The 21,664-nt window shown below is 37.1% G+C and overlaps 2 protein-coding genes across 2 annotated transcripts; one reads left to right on the top strand and one right to left on the bottom strand.

The window, feature by feature from the left end:
• Positions 1-3,675: 3,675 nt before the first annotated feature.
• LOC129922563 (uncharacterized) lies at positions 3,676-5,918 on the top strand. The gene is made up of 2 exons (XM_056009207.1): positions 3,676-4,089; positions 4,398-5,918. Exons 1-2 carry the CDS (start codon positions 3,676-3,678, stop codon positions 5,916-5,918), a joined length of 1,935 nt encoding a protein of 644 aa, XP_055865182.1.
• A 356-nt stretch (positions 5,919-6,274) lies between these two features.
• Positions 6,275-20,676, bottom strand: LOC106062441 (uncharacterized). Its single transcript, XM_056009063.1, has 4 exons — positions 20,511-20,676; positions 17,133-17,519; positions 13,745-16,804; positions 6,275-8,950 (listed from the first exon to the last, which is right to left on the bottom strand). Exons 1-3 carry the CDS (start codon positions 20,569-20,571, stop codon positions 16,254-16,256), a joined length of 999 nt encoding a protein of 332 aa, XP_055865038.1. The 5' UTR covers positions 20,572-20,676; the 3' UTR covers positions 6,275-8,950; positions 13,745-16,253.
• Positions 20,677-21,664: the final 988 nt, after the last annotated feature.

Genomic DNA, 21,664 nt, shown 5'->3' on the forward strand with positions numbered 1-21,664 from the left:
GTAAACCATTTTAACTTATAATAGGGTTCCCGTGGTCTGCTTGTTTTTAAGGAGCTCCTGGAAATCTCCTGAAACCCATACAAATGTCCTTAAAATAGAAAAAAATTGTCATTTTGGGGCGTCAATCAATAAGGTAAACGCGAATCCTACGCGTGATAAAAAACAGCACCGTCAGCTTTCATTTAATGAAAATGTAATGCAAAGACGAATTTATTTTCTAATATAAAATCTTTATTTTCACTTATTATCCTTATCCGTACCCTGATTGGGCCGCGCGCAATCCATTTCACATAGATAGTGTAAACAATTTATAAAGCCATTAATATACAATAACTAATCCTACATCAACAAATTCCACTTCATTATTTTTCTTCTATAGTTTCATAACAGTTCAATCCATAATAAGATGGTGCCTATTGATTCATTAAAACGTGTTCTTGTTTGCGAAGAAATGTCTTAGTAAACTGCTGTGAGCCTAGTGACGTAAGCGGTGTTAATTTTTTTTTCCCTTTGACGTCATGGAAAATTTTTTATTCATAAAACATTCTAGCCAAAATAAATTTTTCGATAATGAGACATTTTCAAACTGATATAACGGTCGATCTCGAGTTTCCCTGATGTGGCCAACGATTTGATTTTTTTTTCTCACTAATATGCACATACCTTGAAATTTTAAAGAAAATCGTTACAGCCGTTTTCGAAATAAAATTTATATATAAACATACATACATACATACATACATACATACATACATACATACATACATACTTACATACATACATACATACATACATACATACATACATGCATACATACATACATACATACATACATACATACATACATACATACATACTTACATACATACATACATACATACATGCATACATACATACATACATACATACATACATACATACATACATACATACATACATACAAACATACATACATACATACATGCATAGCATACATATATACATACATACATACATACATACATACATACATACATACATACATACATACATACATACAAGAATTGCTCGCTTAAGAGTATAGGATAGAAACGTACATTAATGAATGGAATATTGGAAATTTAATATTTTCCTAACGCGTCGGAATATGGCCTCATTTCTCTGCTTAAAATGTGAGCAACATTGTAGCTACCCTTACCACCGACTCATTTTCTTGACGTCTCGAAACTCCTCCAATCTCTAGGCTTTGTTTTACAATATTTTATTAGCGGCCCAAAACAAGAATGCGCCACATTTCGTTCATAATGCCATTTATATGTTGATGTTTTTTTAAAAATAAATATGTTGGCTTATTATCATGTTCCACGAAACAAAATAAAATAAAAAAAAGATCCGTGGTGGATACTACATTCAGAGTCCCATTTCGTAAAAGCACAAATGTTAAAGGTCATAATACTAATTCATCAGAGAAAAAGTGAGGGGCCTTAACCTTTCGATGGGCCTGATAGAACCACGTCGCGGGCCGGATCTGGCCAGCGGCCTGTATTTTGAGCATCACTGTACTAAAGCATCTCAATTCCATTGCTGTGATCATTCTCTTTAGTTATGCAGTTTGCTTCCAAGATTCGCAATCATGCAAGAACGTGCCGGTAACCAAAAAGCACATTTTTTTTTTAAATTTCTAGATCTAGTAAGAAACCTTACTATAATAGTACTTTTTTAAATATGTGGTTTATTCAGATTATACTTTAACTTACAATAAGACAAGACAAACAGGTTAACGCATCCACGTCAAGACCATATAGTACGGTTGAGCAGTCAAGGTTATTGAGAAATTGTATATAGTTCAGGATTATTTACACTGTTCACTGTAATATACCCGCTGGAGTTCATCAATTATTAAGTCATAGTCGCAAATATAGGAGTATAAGCGAGTGGTCAAAACAAGATCAATTTTTTTACCATTATATAGCAAGTGGATTTCCCGAATGTCTGAATCAGAGTACGGAAAGTCAGGGACAGGAAAATTGATCAAGCTACCCATTATCTTGTGTTGTGCGATAGGTAGCAATATGTAACATTATTTGATATGATCAAAAAATAATAATAATAAATAATACATAACAACAACACTACCTTGTTCTATATGCGCGTCCTATTCCTTTTTTTTTCATATTTGGTCTATTTATTTTTCTATTTACAGAATTAAATATAACAATGACAAAGTGGAATTCCGTAGTTTTTATTTCACTTTGCTTGAGTTGCCTGCTAGTCCAGTCAGATGCGGGTTTGCTTAAGTCAGCTGCGGCTTGGGTTGTTGACGTCTGCTCTATAAGGAAATTTGGTAAGTACTTCCAAAATAAAAATAAACTTTATAGAATCCTAAATGCTGCTGGCAAAATCATTGTCAAAAAACAAACCCCATTTGGACATCTATAAAAAATCTAACAAGATCCTCGAAATAAAGAATCACCGTTTGTGTCAGGATTTTGTGATTTTACCTTTACAAAAGAGATACAAGACACCGATAGCAAAGACAAACAGACACAAAGACTCTTTTGTTCCCCTGGCAATCAAATCATTAAATAAGAACAATCTGGTATAAACTTTGTCACATGTAAATTAGGAGTGAGTCTGGTGTGAATGTACACTTTGGTTTCTTATAGTTATAATGTTTTTTGTTTGGTGTAATGCACAAATTGTAAGACAAATTTCCTTACGGATAATAAAGAGAATGAGAAATATAAGTTCACCTTGAATACAGATTATATGTGTTTCTGTGTATTTAAATTAACACTACCAATGTATGTTTATGGTTTACTCTTACAGGTTTCAACACTTTGGCGGAGCATCTATTTGAGGTCTGCTCGAAGAAATTTAAATAAATATCAAGAAATGTTATGTTCCACCACTTTTGTACACAAAGGAGAACAACATTCTGGATAAAAAAAAAGTTAAAATGAATAAAAAATGAAAAATAAAAAAGCTTTCAAACTTTAGTAAAAAAACAAAAAAACAACAACAACAACAAAAAAACTATACTCAAAAGATATCATGTTGTGTGTCTTTTTTATGTGATAATAAATTAGATTCAATAAGTTAACGCATTATGAGCCATTATGTTTTAATTAATGTTCCTTCATTAGAAGTTCTGTTCTGTGTTTTAGAGTGGAAAGCAGAAAACTATATTTACATATATCATTTTTTTAAATAATATAAAACTATTCTCATTGTAGTCTGTTTTAGTGTTACAGACTACATTTGTTTAAAAAAAGAAACTTTTGATAGAACTCTGAAACAATCTCAGTCGACAAAAAGAGATATTATATTGATTAGCAGAGTGTTGGTGTGCGTTACTTAAACAGTTGAACTAAAAATATGTAGATCATTGTTAGATCGTCGTAATGTTCTGCAATAATCCTTACTTTTCAGACGGAAAAACATCTATCTCCTTTTCATTAAATATATTCAGCAGTACATAGAAGATGATAACCTTTCTTTACTTGGTTAAAAAGGCTGCGAAATATCTGAACTGCCACCCTTTGATTATATACAACCTTTTTAAAACGCTGTTCTCGGCCTAAGTCAAAGATAATAATTAATTAATAAATGTATTTGAAAATAAATGCTGAGAAAAATTCTGTTATAATATAGTTTATAAAAAAAAAAGGAGGCTAGCCACTTTCTCCTGCTACTATGCTCCAGTCTCTCCTGCTACTGTGCTACAGTCTCTTCTGCTACTGTGCTATAGTCTCTTCTGCTACTGTGCTACAGTCTCTCCTGCTACTGTGCTATAGTCTCTTCTGCTACTGTGCTACAGTCTCTCCTGCTACTGTGCTACAGTCTCTCCTGCTACTGTGCTACAGTCTCTCCTGCTACTGTGCTATAGTCTCTTCTGCTACTGTGCTACAGTCTCTCCTGCTACTGTGCTACAGTCTCTTCTGCTACTGTGCTATAGTCTCTCCTGCTACTGTGCCACAGTCTCTTCTGCTACTGTGCTACAGTCTCTCCTGCTACTGTGCTACAGTCTCTCCTGCTACTGTGCTACAGTCTCTCCTGCTACTGTGCTACAGTCTCTTCTGCTACTGTGCTACAGTCTCTCCTGCTACTGTGCTATAGTCTCTCCTGCTACTGTGCTATAGTCTCTTCTGCTACTGTGCTACAGTCTCTTCTGCTACTGTGCTATAGTCTCTCCTGCTACTGTGCTACAGTCTCTCCTGCTACTGTGCTACAGTCTCTCCTGCTACTGTGCTATAGTCTCTCCTGCTACTGTGCTACATTCTCTTCTGCTACTGTGCTACAGTCTCTCCTGCTACTGTGCTATAGTCTCTCCTGCTACTGTGCTATAGTCTCTTCTGCTACTGTGCTATAGTCTCTCCTGCTACTGTGCTACAGTCTCTTCTGCTACTGTGCTACAGTCTCTCCTGCTACTGTGCTACAGTCTCTCCTGCTACTGTGCTACAGTCTCTCCTGCTACTGTGCTACAGTCTCTCCTGCTACTGTGCTATAGTCTCTCCTGCTACTGTGCTACAGTCTCTTCTGCTACTGTGCTACAGTCTCTCCTGCTACTGTGCTACAGTCTCTCCTGCTACTGTGCTATAGTCTCTCCTGCTACTGTGCTACAGTCTCTCCTGCTACTGTGCTATAGTCTCTCCTGCTACTGTGCTATAGTCTCTTCTGCTACTGTGCTACAGTCTCTTCTGCTACTGTGCTATAGTCTCTTCTGCTGCTGTGCTACAGTCTCTCCTGCTACTGTGCTACAGTCTCTTCTGCTACTGTGCTATAGTCTCTTCTGCTGCTGTGCTACAGTCTCTTCTGCTACTGTGCTACAGTCTCTCCTGTTATTGTGCTACAGTCTCTTCTGCTACTGTGTCACAGCCTCTCCTGCTACTGTGCTACAGCCTCTTCTGCTACTGTGCTATAGTCTCTTCTGCTGCTCTGCTACAGTCTCTTCTGCTACTGAGCTACAGTCTCTCCTGCTACAGTGCTACAGTCTCTCCTGCTACTGTGTCACAGCCTCTCCTGCTACTGTGCTACAGCCTCTTCTGCTACTGTGCTATAGTCTCTTCTGCTGCTGTGCTACAGTCTCTCCTGTTACTGTGCTACAGCCTCTCCTGCTACTATGCTCCAGTCTCTCCTGCTACTGTGTCACAGCCTCTCCTGCTACTGTGCTACAGTCTCTTCTGCTGCTCTGCTACAGTCTCTTCTGCTACTGTGCTACAGCCTCTCCTGCTACTATGCTCCAGTCTCTCCTGCTACTGTGCTCCAGTCTCTCCTGCTACTGTGCTACAGTCTCTCCTGCTACTATGCTCCAGTCTTTCCTGCTACTGTGCTACAGCCTCTCCTGCTACTGTGCTACAGTCTCTCCTGCTACTGTGCTACAGCCTGTCCTGCTACTGTGCTACAGTCTCTCCTGCTACTGTGTCACAGCCTCTCCTGCTACTGTGTCACAGCCTCTCCTGCTACTGTGCTACAGCCTCTTCTGCTACTGTGCTATAGTCTCTTCTGCTGCTCTGCTACAGTCTCTTCTGCTACTGTGCTACAGTCTCTTCTGCTGCTCTGCTACAGTCTCTTCTGCTACTGTGCTACAGCCTCTCCTGCTACTATGCTCCAGTCTCTCCTGCTACTGTGCTCCAGTCTCTCCTGCTACTGTGCTACATTCTCTCCTGCTACTATGCTCCAGTCTCTCCTGCTACTGTGCTACAGCCTCTCCTGCTACTGTGCTACAGTCTCTCCTGCTACTGTGCTACAGCCTGTCCTGCTACTGTGCTACAGTCTCTCCTGCTACTGTGCTACAGTCTGTCCAGGTATTGTGCTACAACCACTCCAGCTACTATGCTACAACCTCTCCTTCTACAGTATCTCCTGCTACTGTGCTACAGCCTCTCCTGCTACTGTGTTACAGCCTCTCCTGCTACTGTGCTACAGAGACAAGATAAACTCTAAAATAATGCAAGGCTACAAAACTTACATTTGCAAATTGATCGACAAAATTTAATGTTCAAGAGCTAAAGATCATTCTACAGTCTGCTGTGGATGGAAGACAAAGACGCGAGATATTCTCACCCCCCGCCCCCAATCCTCCCTATTTTTTTTTTGTTTTATAACACCGGACTACACTACCAGTCCGGGTGAAAACGGTTATAAGTAGAAACGATTAGGCTAATTGCAAAAATAAGACTCCTGTTAAAGTACCTGAGTACTATTGTTACGTCTTCATATTGGATGAGACTCTTTAGACATGAAAACGACAAATCACAGTTTACAAATACTTTAATCTTTATTAATACTGAAAACACTTTCTTGTTCATATTCCTCCATTTTGGTTCCACTCTCCTTTCAACACGCATTCGCACCATTTCACATGTACACTAAGATGCGCACGTAACAACTATGTTCATTGCACGTGTCAGGTATAATTAGCGCGGGCACGTTGCCCTGCCTCATCGTGGCGCCCGCGTGGAAACGGCCATTTGAGGAATTGGCTAGGCTAAATGGGTAGCAACACAAGACTACCGTGGGGATGCCCACGGGTAGACGAGAGTCCACCCATTGCACGGGCGGGGTTGTAATAAAGTCCCCACAAACACGTCACCAATCCATGCGCTGTTCCTCAAAGGGACCGTTACATAAATGGCGGACCCCGCACAGTTAGCTTGGTACATTGAAGGAAAATGGCAGAAGTCCCCGGTGCATTCTCGGCCTTCGGCCGTGTCTCTAGTCCACGTGTCGGGGGCCGAACGCATCGGTCAACAGCAATGCCTCACATAGGCATTGTCTAGGGTCTCTCCCAAACAGAACTGTGTGTTCACACAGGGTTTTTTTTTTTTTACTGTTTGGCGTCCAAACAGGTTTTTTTTCAAACTTAGAGCTCGAAGAGCCTTCGGCTCAGCTCTTAGACATCAACAAGGTATAATTAGTGAAAGTGTTGCAACAACAGTTTTCACTAGGTTCCTCAATGGCAAGCCCCGCACTATTAGTGTGGTATAAAAAAAAAAGTTCCCCCTTTCAGACCTTGTGGTCTATAGGGCAGATGATGTAAAGGTCATCTGTTTTTGTGGCCTACGGTTAACAAGGGTGTCATGTGGCCAGCACAACGACCAACCGCCTTTACCGCCCTAACTAATGTAAGGTACCCATTAGAGCTGGGTGGACTCAGAGGCGCCCGAAGACGAAATTAAAAATCCCAGTCTTCACCAGGTTTCGAACCCCGGTCCCAGGTTGGGAAGTCAAGCGCTTTACCGCTCAGCCACCGCGCCTTAGTGTGGAAAAGTGATGGGGTCCTCGGTGTACACGCCCTTTGGCCTAGTCCTTCTGAGTTTCGAATTGAAGTTTAGATTAGATACATAGACATCAGCTTGGACCACTCAAAAACAGAAAAATTGTTCAGTCATATCGGCAGGACTTAGATTTGCTTTTTCTTTTGATGGCGTAGAGTTTCGAGATCCTCAGCTACTCTTTCTCTACAATTTTGCAAATTCTGGTTACAAACACGGAGATGCAACATATCAAGGAGGAGGATTAAACGTTTTTTTTTGCTCCATTTTTTTGAACCAAATACAATTATATGATGCAATAGAGATTAGTCAATTAAGTTAATGACCTTAACCTTATAAATAAAGTTAAAGAGGTTAACTTGTACACAATAAACTATACTTCTAAAGCTTCCATTATAATACTATATTTTTGGGCCCCGGAAGATTGTCTGACATACGGTAATTAACGGAATTTATTTAAAATTACAATGAGAGGTTAAAAAAAAATCATTCTTAATAACTAAATTCTCCGAAACCTTATCTTTTAAAATACATATATGGATATAATCAGCGTATTTATCCACGACAAATGCGAATGTATATTGTATAATAAATGATATCCTATTCTCTCCACTTACTCTCCAGTTAGAATAACTATATCAGGTTCTTGTATTTCTTGTGAAAATCCGTGTCGGAGATGGGAAATAACCAAAGATAACCTATTCGCTCTAAGCTTTACTTAGCTGCCTCCCTTGTTAAAATAATTTATTATACCTATCCTTAACGTGTAGGTCTGACACGAATTGTCATATGAACTATTGCACTGTATTATAATCTATAGACGCGAAGACAAAGTGTTATTATTATTATGGACGGACACACAGACCACATAAAACTAATAGTGGCCATTACCTTTTCGGGGTTTGCTAAAAAACACTAAATCTATCTTCTATTTCCAAGCTAATTGTAATATTTTTTTTATTAAAGCAATTTTATTTTTAAATACAAGAATCCTTATTTTTTATACATTATATTAGAATGCGGCCTTTTGGAAATTGCGGAGTTCAGGTCGCAAATCTCTGAAAACCGTGTCTAGGAGGTAAAAGGAACATATCTAAAAATCTCAAGCGAATCTGTACGACAGTTTAAGAGACCTCTTGATCAATAGATTAGTCAGTGGTAACGTATGAATATAATATAAATTAAAATTAGAGATCTAACAGTCATAAAATGAAACAATATTTAAACAAAATCTAACCAACAACAAAAACACGTCCTTACTTTCTGGCGTCTCTCGTCAGTCTCCCATCTACTATCATTTGAATTTCGCCAAACCCTTTTGTGTTTTCATCATTCTGCACTTCCTCGGCGAAAAACCAATCGCCTAACCTCTCTTTACCGTCACCTAGGAAACACACACACTTCGTAACAACAATCAAAACACAACTATGGTTTAAATATTACATTCTCTGTTCAGCTGGGGGCCGCCTCTGAGTTAAGGTGATAACACAAACACTCTTTGTATTCTTGTATTTTTTGTTGTTAAGATCGACGTTTCAAGCTAAAACTGAGCAGTAGTGTTTGACGAAAGGAACAATTCAATAGCTAGATCCGGTTCTTTCTTAGAGGATGTCTTAGAAGCGTCACTCTCTGTGCAACGGCCACAGATATAAGCACTTTGAAATCCGACAATGAATATGTTGTCCTCTTGACCTCTGTATATAGATAAGTGAAAAAAAATTAATATATTCATATTAAAAATTACATTAAAATCTAAAAATGATAGGATCTATCTATCTATCTATCTATCTATCTATCTATCTATCTATCTATCTATCTATCTATCTATCTATCTGTCTGTCTGTCTGTCTGCCTATCTATCTATCTATCTATCTATCTATCTATCTATCTATTAATGTATCTATCTATCTGTCTGTCTGTCTATCTATCTATCCATCCATCCATCCATCCATCTATTTATCTATCTATCTATCTATCTATCTATCTATCTATCTATCTATCTATCTATCTATCTATCTATCTATCTATCTATCTATCTGTCTGTCTGTCTGTCTGTCTGTCTATCTATCTATCTATCTATCTTTCTATCTATCTATCTATCTATCTATCTATCTATCTATCTATCTATCTATCTATCTATCTATCTATCTATCTATCTATCTATCTATTTATCTATCTATCTATCTATCTATCTATCTATCTATCTATCTATCTATCTATCTATTTATTTTTTATCTATCTATCTATCTATCTATCTATCTATCTATCTATCTATCTATCTATCTATCTATCTATCTATCTATCTATCTATCTATCTTAGTGGCGTAGCTAGATTATATGATGCCTGGTGCGGTACCTCATCTTGATGCCCCTCCCCCCCCAAAAAAAAAAAAAAAAAAAAAGCTAACTAAATAATAACATTGCACAACCTTACTTTTTTGTTTAAAATAATATATATTCATAAATCAAATATTGTTAATTCAAAAAAATCACTTTTACATAAACATACTACAAGTGAATTTTACGCGCTTTCTTGCTGGCAAAAGTATTGTTGTAAACTTGTTCCCCCCCCCCCCACCCCCGACTGACCAATTTTTCCTACATGAGAAGGTTTTAAATTTTGTTTATGTTTGGAGGTGAAACTGGCCTGAGCGAGTGTGTTGATGTGTAAAGTAACTGGAGTTATGATCGCGGATTTTTCAACGGAGGTTTGTTTTTCTTAAATCGGTTTTTGTGAATAGTTGTGTGTACATTTGATTAGGAGAACTGTGAAATTATTTCTATTACTTGGATTATTGACTGTTCGTAGCGGATTGTGCTTCTGCAACCAGAAGGATATTGGCTACCTGACAATCGGTGAGTTTACTTTCTTTAGCCTACTCCCAAGTCGTAACAATATCAATAATTTTATCGAAATCAATTTATTCCACCAGGTCTTGTTCTATGGCAAAATTAGTGAGTCGTAAATTTGTCATCGTTGATCGCAAGTAATCAGTTTAAGTTTGGAAAAACTTCTCTCGCATGTAGCGACGCTTACCGCAATAGTAAAAAATGTAAATATGGGAATCATGATGACGAAATTCGGGACTGAATCATCTAGCTGATATTTTTTTTATAAATTTCAAGAGCTCAACAAGTCCTTGTTTTGGAAGTTCGGAGGCTTCTGATGAAACTGTGACAAACCGTTGAAGCCTCTTTCGCTCCAGCAGAAATTCGTTTTTATCAATGTCGCTAGGAGTGCCATCGAGATTGATTTCAACCTGAGGATTTAATAGCTGGGAAGGCGACAAAAATTCATATCTATCTGCTACACCAGTGATGCCCAACCTAATTCAATCTGCGGGCCATTTTAATTTCTAACACTAGTGTCGCGGGCCACATGATGGAAAAGATACAACCTTACATTGAATTATTGGGATATTTGAATTTTCTCTTCACACTTTAAAAAAATGGCTGAAATTCTGTTTTTTTTATTTTTTATATATATATATATATATATATAAACAGCCACACTTTCTTTATAAAATCAAACAGGTATCATGTTCTACAAAAATAAAAGTAAAGATCCGTTCACTTTTCTTAGTAGATTCTATATAGTCTTATTTCATGAAGACACAAATGTTAAAAGAAAAAAGTGAGGGCTCTAATGTAGGTAAAGATAGATTTTAAACATTTTTTTTGGGGGGTGGGGGAGAGGGCGATTTTCTTTATTTTGTGCCGATATTTCGTCGGGCCGGGTGGAAGCACGTAGCGGACCGGAACTGGCCCGCGGGCCGTATTTTGGGCATCACTGTGCTACACCATGAAGTTGCTCTAATCGGGTGATTATTTCTTGAACAATCCTGTCCAAGGTAGAATAAATTTCACTTTGTAGCTCTTCTTTTTGTGTAAGTACAGAGTCGTCACTTTTCTCACCAGGCATCTTTTTCTTATGGCCGATACGTTTTTGAGGTTCTGTACTGATTCTCAGATCTGAGCACACGCTTTCGGCAAAGGTAATGCTGGCTTCAGCGATGTCCTCTTGATTACTACTTTAAAAAGTCTCTAATGTTTTTAGTTTGAGTGAGCAGTCTCGAATAGACAATCCTTGTTTTTGAAGGTAGACTTGCGCATCATTAATTTCAGTTAACACAGGAGCCCAAAATCCAAGATAGGTGAGAAAATTAAAAGAATGAAGAGCAACCAATAATCCACCTGCTTCAGATCTAGTCGATGAATTTTCATCTCTGCTAGTTAATGTCTCCAGAGTTTCTATAATTTTAGAAAATTTATCCCTAACCATCTTGACGGCTTCTCCTCTGGCGCTCCAGCGGGTCTCAACTAAACGTTTAAGGCTAGTTCCGCTTATTTTGATGAGGATATCCCAGCGGTGTGTTGAAGTTGAGAAAAAGGCGTGTAAAAGGTCCAGTGTACCAAAAAATGTTACCGATTTGACTTCAGCTTCAGCAGCTCGAATTCCTGCTAAATTAAGAGAATGGTTTGAGCAGGCAATGAGTAGTGCTTTGGGATTGACTTCCAGAATACGTTTTTAGACACCGTAGTTTTGACCTTTCATGACCGCAGCATTATCATAGCCTTGACCATTATGTCTAAGCCATCCGAACGCAGTTTCTCTAGAATCATCTCAGCGATTCTAGCAGCATGCTTGTCCTTTGTGTCGATGAAGTCAATAAAAGACTCACGAACCTGCACCCCGTCATTATCCATGACAACGTACCGTAAAATTTGGGAAGTTTGATCCAGCTTTGAGATGTCAGGTGTACTGTCAAAAATAATAGAGAAATATTTGGCTTGTTTTACTTGCTGTATGATTTGTTTTTTAACGTGATCCCCCAATATTGTAATAAATTCATTTAGTATTTGTGGAGACATGTATGTATTCGGTCTGGAACAAAGCTTAGTTCGAAGCACATGCTCCCTCAAGAGTGGATCGTACTTTGATAGTAATTTTACTAACTCCAAGAAATTGCCTTGATTTTGCCCTTCTAACACTTCTTCAGCTCGCTCGCGATGCCCACGTAGTGCCAGATTTTGCTTTGAGAGAAAACGATGACCAAGATTATCTTCAGGTAGTCTCTCCAGATTTTCGTCTCTTGTATAGGCCTAATCAAATCTTGGACCTTGTTGTCAATACCGTTCCCTATTCTCAGGCGAACTTCCCTCCACGCAAGCGATGACTAAATGTGAGCTCTACTAGTCTCATGTTTTTCTATTTTTAGTTAGTTTAAAAAAAACTCGTAGAAAACGAAGGTTAGCTTATTGAAAAATATTGACATTACAATAGAATTATTTCCAAAATTAAACTATAAAGAATCATAAAGAAATGAATAAACTAAGACAATTGTTTAGAGCTAGAGTTTAGTAATATATTTGTAAACTCTATATCTAGATTAAACCAGTGGACTAAACAATGAAGTAAAAAAAAAGATTGACCTATCTTCTTCTTCTTCTTTATATTACAGAGCATTGATCAGTGTAGTAACAACATGTACCGTGTGTCCGAAATAAATCTAGTAAATCAGATTAAAAACTGTTCTATAGCTTACATTGTATGGAAGAAATAGTCAAGGCGATGAAACAAAATAGCGACATGACTAGTTTATAAATCGTTAGTTCATGTTTAAAATACAGTTTATGTTTGTTCGTGTCCATACAATTAGTCGTTTTAACTGAAACGCTCAGGGAAATAGGAAATTAATACACAGTGGGGGAAGTTTGGTGCCCCTCTCCACTTGGTGCCCTGTGCGGCCCGCACCACCCGCACATTGGTAGCTACGCCACATTCTATCTATCTATCTATCTATCTATCTATCTATCTATCTATCTATCTATCTATCTATCTATCTGTCTGTCTGTCTGTCTATCTGTCTGTCTGTCTGTCTGTCTGTCTGTCTGTCTATCTATCTATCTCTCTATCTATCTATCTATCTATCTATCTATCTATCTATCTATCTATCTATCTATCTATCTATCTATCTATCTATCTATCTTTCTATCTATCTATCTATCTGTCTGCCTGTCTTTCTTCTGTCTGTCTGTATTTATTTACTAGAATGGACGTATTTATCGCAATTAGTACAAGTTAGATACTAGCTTTCTTTATGCAATGTACTCAACGCCAATGGACCTCATTCACCAATCGTAAACAAAACAACATTCAGCCACGTGATTCTCTATCTCTTCTATACAAATTACGATCTAATTTTAATAAACAGTGGCTATCACGTGACAGTTTTTTTTCTTTGTTTTATCAATATTATCACGTGACTAAATGTTGTTTGTTTAAGATTGGTCAATGAGGTCCATTGCGCACGGCAACATAAGAAAATGGTCTTAGCTAGTATTCCCAACTTAAATGGGTTTATCACAATGGACGCCTTGAAATCAAACCCAAATTAAAAAATAAAATAAATTAAAACCATATTTTTTTTTTACAATTAACTATATTATGTTGTAAGTCCTAAGAAGCATATACTAATGGCACTTACTACGATTCCCAAGAGTGAAGTGTTTCAACATTAACTATTCAAACCAAGTTGCGACCTTCATATTTTTCCACAACTGATTCTGATAAATTCGTAGTCCGCTGGGGGCAGGTCTATTTAAACAGCAATCGTATCTTCAATTGTAGTACAGGAGAGCAAGCGCCCTATGTTAAATATGCTGCCATCGGCGCGGAACTTGATGTAGATGCCATGACACAAGCTTCGCCTCATTTTATTTAGCATTGCTCCAAAGAATACCGCAAAGTTTTTCTTTAAATAATTTTTATAATAAGATAAGATAGGATAACTGCGACTAATTTATGCCAGAGAATAAACATTGAAGGACCCAGAGCAGTGGTTCTTAACCTTTTAAGTTCGGTGACCCCTTTTTACAATCCCACACTCTGCCGTGACCCCCCCCCCCCTCAGACACACAGCAATAGAAGAATAGACAAAACTATTCATTTTTTCGATGGTCTCTGGCGACCCCTGGCAAATCGTCAATCGACCCCCAAGGGGGTCGCGACCCACAGGTTGAGATGCCCTGACCTAGAGAATTACATAAAATCTGTCGCCGTATTTGATTATCCTTTTGTTTGTTGAAAAGGGGATGGGGGTTGTAGAATAAAAATCCCATTCTCTTTATTTCCTATTTATTACCAATGATAGTATAGAAGTTACCCACCCTTTTTCCTTATTGGAACATTTCGACCATTCGGAATATTTATCGGAACACTTTGCTTATTTTTTTAGAGAGATTTATTCACGTGGTGACCTACTAGCTAATTATTCCAGTGTAGTTCGTGGAACAACTATTCAGGCCACGCGGGTTCCTCGGAACACATTTTTAGTAAAACACTGGTTAGCTCTATAAGAATGTAATATATAACATATATAAAACATATCTACTAATATATAGGGAAACATAAACAAATAAAAGAACTTGTATTAGTGCATATAATGAGCACTCAAATTACCTGAAAATAGAACTGCATCAATGGAATGATTCGAAAAAAAGTTCTTCGGTAAAGTTAAGAAATGCACGGTGAAGACCGATGAACTGCATTACAATATTATTATTATAGCTTTTATATAGCGCTACTTTCATGCTTGTAGCATGCTCAGAGCGCTTTTGGTCCAATCTTATTTGTGGACCAGTGGGAGGAAAGGGGTATCTAGGAGTTGGATTTCCGTGCTGCCTTAAGGCCCGAGTCGGGTGTCGAACCTCGAGCCCCCTTCTAGGTAGCCAAGCCAAGCCAAGTTCAAGCGCCTCCCGACCACGCTTCCCACCATATTAGTTAATGTGAGTGTGGGTCTGTCGTGTTTTGTTAAAAAAGGCTCACGATAAAATCTCACACATATTAGTTTGACTTGTTAGCTTAGTTATGATAGAGCGTCACACTCATAGCGCGAATGTCGTGGGTTCTATAGTCTCATTACTCGTTTTCATTTTCTAATGACAAACAGAAGTGGGATATTTACTTAATATATTATTTTAGCGTGGATTGATTACGAATAACACTTGTCACAGAGCTCATATCAACTCACTCTATCGGGTACAAAGTTTGTACACGTCATTTTTTTCACTCCCTTTCTTGAAAAAAAACTTTGCACAATTATTTATTAGCATAGACAAGATACGACATGAATCCAGGGGCGTAGCTAGGAAATTTCCATTATTTGGGGGACCAGGGGGGGCTTGATCTCTTTAGGGCCCCCAGCATTTTGGTTAATATTTAATATTTTATATAAAAAAGACTCATTTGAGGGCCCCAATCAAGTAAGGGCCCGGGGGGATTTTCAAGTTCTTCCCCCTCCTCTCCCCCCCCACCCTAGCTACGCCACTGCATGAATCAATAAACAAAAATTATTAAATTAGTCAATTAATTATTTAAAATTATTTTTTTGTGTGTTTTACCAACAATGGAAATTAATTCTTTAGTATTCACAGATAGGACTAAATATGTAGGGTTTGGTCCCTTAGATAGTTATACTCGTTATCCCCACACACACTCATTCTCAGATCAAGTTGAACTTTGTATTATTATTTATTGTATTTAACAAAACATGAATCAGTTAAAAATTAACCACTTAGTCAATGAAGTAAAAAAAAAAAATTAAAATTGATATTTCAGACTTTGCTATCAATAGGATAAATGAAGGAAAGTTTATCAGCTTCTGTGGCCCAACGTTAACGAGGGTGTCATGTGGTCGGCACAACGACCAACCGCCATTCCTTTTCCGCAACTATTGTCATGTAATTAATTAATAGCTTTTATAAGGCGAGACTTTCATGCTTTTAGAATGCTCAAAGCACTATGGTTCAATCTAATTTGTGGATCAGTGGTGGGAGGGTGTATCTGGGAGGTTTTCCATGCTGCCTTTAGGCGCTCAGTAAACACAACTCTGCCCGTGTCGGGTGTTGAACCTCGAGCCCCCCTTCATAGGTAGCCAAGCCAAACCACGTTCAACCGTACTTAGCCTCTCGGCCACGCTTCCCATTTATTGATAATTAACTATTGGTTTGATATCGAATAAGGAAAATCGTTTGTACATGATTGATAGATATAGTTGTAAATGTAGAGTTATTTCCCTTAGATGAGCTTTGTTTCCATGTAAAACAAAAGGGTATTATATTGCGCTTACTTTTATCATTGAATAATGTATCTTTTGTACTTTTATTCATGTGCTGAGTTTTATTAAGCTTTATTGTTGGAAAATACTTCGCAAGCTTCTTTTCCAAAAATATGAATCCTTCTCCACCTACAAGACACTTGTACACTTGTGCGTCAGACTGGGTAGGGTTCACTTTGATCAAGGCTGCAAACATACTTCCTGAAGAGATGTGTACATCTTTATGTTCCACAGTTTGTTTTACATTCATTGTCTTTGTATCCATTGTAAGTAGTAGATCGAATTCTTTCTGTGTGACATTATAACGGTATAGGGATATAGTACTGTACACACGTTCCAAGACTGTGTTTATTGTTAAAGAACAATTGACCACAAGTTGAGGGGTGAATCCGAAATTAATGATGCTTGGCTTGACATCCATAACAAGGTCTAAAAAGAAAATTTTATTGATAAAATATTGATTAAACGAAAAAACAAAAAAAAAGTTAATATAAACATATTTAACAAAATGAGTTTGTGTTTTCACACCAACTCGTACTTCGCCGTAGTGGGTTTCTCATATACTAACTTTATTTTATGTAAATGCATTCACCAGCTTTAGTTCTAAAAAGAAAATGTATTTTAAAATATTTACTAAACAACAATACAAAAAAAAAATAAGTTGATATAGACAATTTAACAAAATGAGTTTTTGTTTTCATATAAACTCCTAGTTCGGTCAAGTGGGTCTCTCATATGCTATATTTATTTTAAATACCTGCATTTCCTAGATTTGTTTTATTAAGCTTTATCATTGCATTGTATTTTACGACCTTTTTTTCCGAAATAATAAATGTTTCTCCAACAACAAGACACTTGTACACTTGTGCGTCAGACTGAGTAGGAATCTTTTTGATCAAAGCTGCAAAGAATTTCCCCGAAGAGATGTGTACATCTTCAAGTTCTACGAATTTACTAGTATTGAAGTTTTTTGTCTCCATTGCGAGAAGAAGATCATATCCTTTATTTGTATTATTATAACGGTATAGAGATAAAGAACTGTAGACATGTCCTTCAGCGTCATGGTTTTTCATAGAACAGTTGATCACTAGTTGTGCTGTTTCTCCAGGAATTATGACGCCTGGCTCTACAACTAAGACAAGTTCTGAAAATAAAAAAATATAAAAACTTTTATTAATAAACAACAAACAAAAATAAAGTAAAATATTTATAAGATAACAAGAGAGTTCATGTTAGCATACAAACTCGTAGGTGGCCGCAGTGGATATGTCACGAAAATGATGATAGAAGGTTCCATTACAATAGAGCATTAGGTTTTTATGTCATTCATGACATGTTATAGAAGTAGTCGTTAATAGAAAGAACTAACCTAAAGTCATTGGAGATCTTCATTGGTGAATATTGGAAATAATTACAAAACGGGAATATCTTCTTCAATACAAATAATAATTATAACCTTGGCTTGGAAATTAAGCGTTTATGGAAATTATCTAAAATAACAATATACCCCATTGTCATATCAACCGAGGGAATAATAACAACTGACCTCACAGATACCTTCAAGGCCCTTGTCATTCCTAGGAACATTCTCGTTGCCTGTCAGAGGGCGGTACTTCTGCAGACCTGCCACATCACCAGAAAATTCCTCGGTGGAAACTGTTAAAGGGACTACGATGAATTTTTGTTTCCCTTTAACGAAACTCGATCCTGGCTTCGCCAGAGAATGAATACTCGCTCTTTTATAATAATAATAATAATAATAAAGGCAATGTATTCGATTTCGAAGATTAAGGATGAGTAAAGTGTTTCACATGACAACGCAAACCCAGTTGCGACCTGCATATTTTTTTCCGCAGGTGATCTATTAAGTTTTGTTTTTTGAGCCTGTCTCTGTGACGATTTCTGTTTATTTATTACTGTGTGTTTCTTATGATATTAGTAATGGTTAAAACAGAGTCATCACGCCGGAGATTATATAAATGACTTGATAACACACTAAACAAACATCTGTGTATTCTTGTAACTTCTTCAATTAGCTTCTTCAAATTACACATATAAGTACATTCTCAATTCAATAACAACTTGACTTAAATATCTTCATAAAATGAAACTTTCTAATACTACAACTTTAACTGATCTAACAAATCAATACTGCAACCTGAAGATACAGCAACAAATTCAACTAGAATAACTTCAACTAATGGACCCACAAAAGATTAAACTCATTCTAACACAAGACCGTTAACCTCTATCTCTGATTGAATGACTATAATTAACGTGTTTACTCTGGTCATCTCATCTTTGACCTAACCCGGGCTTCTAGAAACTGGTAGAATTAGGTCACAGTATCGACTCGTGGCAGTCTTCACCATACAAATAGTACATTTAAAACAAGATTGCTGCGTTTAAATCCGTTGTAAGTTTATGACTGAATCAATGCATTCAAAAAGACTTTTACAATTATTTTTCAGATTGAAACAATGGTTGTTACAAATTTTGGACGAAATTTAAATTAGGACATATTAAGAAAATAAATTCACAAAAGTAGAAATTATTTTAAAGTTTACATCACCGTATGAATATATACATCTCTGTATCAATAAACTGAACTATTATATGAAATAAATCCACCTATAATTACATTACAGTACAAAGTAGATAAATCGCAAAACAGCCAAAAAGTTAATCATAGTGTGCATTGTTAACATGTTCTCTCTCTCTATAATAATAATAATAATAATGATAATAATAATAATAATAATAATAATACCGACAAAACGGTAGATTTCAATCGCCCGGATCTGCTGTTCATCGATAAAAAAGAAAAAACCGCTACCATTATCGATATCGCCGTACCACTGTCTCATAATTTAAGAAAAACTGAGATAGAAAAACAAAGAAAATATGGGAACCTAGGCTTGGAGATTAAGCGTCTTAGAAATTGTCCAAAATAACAATATACCCCATTGTTATATCAACCGAGTGGACAATAACAACTGACCTCACAGACACCTTCAAGGCCCTTAACATTCCTAGGAACATCTTCGTTGCCTGTCAGAGGGCGGTACTGCTGCAGACCTGCCACATCACCAGAAAATTCCTCAGTGAAAACTGTTAAAGGGACTACGATGAATGTTGTTTCTCTTTAGCGAAACTCGACCCTGGCAGCGCCAGAGAATGACTACTCGTTCATTTCTAACATAATAATAGTCTATAAGCTGTGGTATTTTCCCTTTGCAACTTCTTGTGTGACTAAAGAGGCCAATCCTTGATACACAGCTGAGGTCAAAGCTTGGGCATATGTAATCACCAGGCGCCGTTGCATTTGCACCCTTCATTCTGCTTCTGTTGTGTATGGCATCTGCAATGCGGGACCTTTCCTTTATGCTCGCTCTATTCAGTGCCACTTTTCCCCAGCTGCTAGTGTCAATTTTGAAGAGCTTCATGTTAAGTTTCTATAACATCCGTATAGTATAAAAGTCTATAATATTCACATGTTAAACTACCAATTCGTTTGTTAACATTAACACATATGTCCGATTACTGAGTTTTCTCCCTTAGCATCCCATCCGACACTGTGCCGTTTATCCATCTTGTACGCTATATAATAATGAGATTTAATTTAAGATGCAATGGTATTGTTTTTTTTTAAATGTAAAATGTTTTACATGATTCGGATGTTCATTCAGAGATCAACAGAATCGACATCCTTATCTTATCTTATCTTATCTAATATAATACAGACGTTACTTCCTACGCGTCATGCCTATTAACCAATGACTTATATTCTCTAAAGAGGCGCGGTGGCCGAGAGGTAATGCGCTTGGCTTCTAAACCTGGGGTCCCGGGTTCGAATCCCGGTGAAGACTGGGATTTTTATTTTCTGGATCGTTGGGCGCCTCTGAGTCAACGCAACTCTAATGGGTACCTGTTGGTCGTTGTGCTGGCCACATGACACCCTCGTTAACCGTAGGCCATAGAAACAGATGACCTTTACATCATCTGCCCTATAGACCACACAGTCTGAAAGGGGGAACTTTTCTTATATTCTCTAAGTCTATAGTTTTCCTTTATCTTTGTGTCTTTCTGGAGTAATAAAGTAATAAATGAAACAGCAAACGAACATTGATCTTACCTGAAGTTCTCAATGAAACAGATAACAAACATGAAGCGAACACTACAAGTAAAGCTTTCATTGCCAACTTGACTCTAAGTAAGTAAGATAAACCATTTTTAGTGTAGAGATTTTATGAAGGGAATTTAACTACACTTAACCCATAAAATGCTGAGCTGTTTCTACAATGAGCTTATACAAAATGGAATCAAACACTTAGAATTACATGTATGATTTTTTTAAGAGGCCAATAAATGTAAGTGCTATTCGGTTGGGGTAAGTGGCAGATGCCAATGGACTTTGACCTCAGTTTTTATTTTCACACGCCCTTAGTTGAAATTTTTAATTCTGGCTTTATTAGAAAAAAGGTGTCAAATCACTAAAACATTGATCCTTTTCTTTGTTTAATGAGGTATAGATGCTGACAACAACGTTTCTCGCTAGTATTACTATATTATATTTAACAAGTCACGATCAGAAGCCATTATCTTCAAGCACTGAGATTACAATTATGTATAAAAAAAAAAAATTCCTAGGTATCACATTTAAAGACCGCATCACAAACCAAGACTTTAGACCAGAGTAACACCTTTAGTAAAATCACTAAATTTAGAAAGCCTTCAGGACAGAAGACTCAAAAGTAAAGTAGCAATTATACATAAAAAAAAACACTGAACCATAATCTTCAAATACAAAAACAAAATTTAATAAAATACTCTGAAAGACACAAAGATAAAGGCACATTCCTCGTCCCATATGCTAGGACAAATTTGTACAAATACTCCTTCTTTCCTAGTGCTATTAGAGCATGGAATGGGTTGCCTGAGCTAGCCAGGATAACCAGTGACTTGGCAGAATTCAAGTCATTGGTTAATATGCATGATTGAATGCATGACGCGTAGGACGTAATCATCTTCTTTTTTGAAGTAACGTCTGTATTATATAAGATAGGATAAGTGTTACTGCAGCGATTGGACTCCACGATGTGACCTGCTAGCTATCGTTAAAAAAAACGCAAATTAAAAATCTATGGCCATATTACAAGGTCTTCGGGGCTTTCAAAGACCTTCCTCCAGGGAACAGTACCTGGAAAAAGAAGAAGAGGCAGACAGAGAAAGCGATGGGAAGACACCATAAAAGAATGGACGGGCCTACCATTGAAAGAGGTTGTATCC

Source organism: Biomphalaria glabrata, chromosome 13 (genome assembly GCF_947242115.1).
Source record: "Biomphalaria glabrata chromosome 13, xgBioGlab47.1, whole genome shotgun sequence".
Classification (NCBI taxonomy): Eukaryota; Metazoa; Mollusca; class Gastropoda; family Planorbidae; genus Biomphalaria; species Biomphalaria glabrata.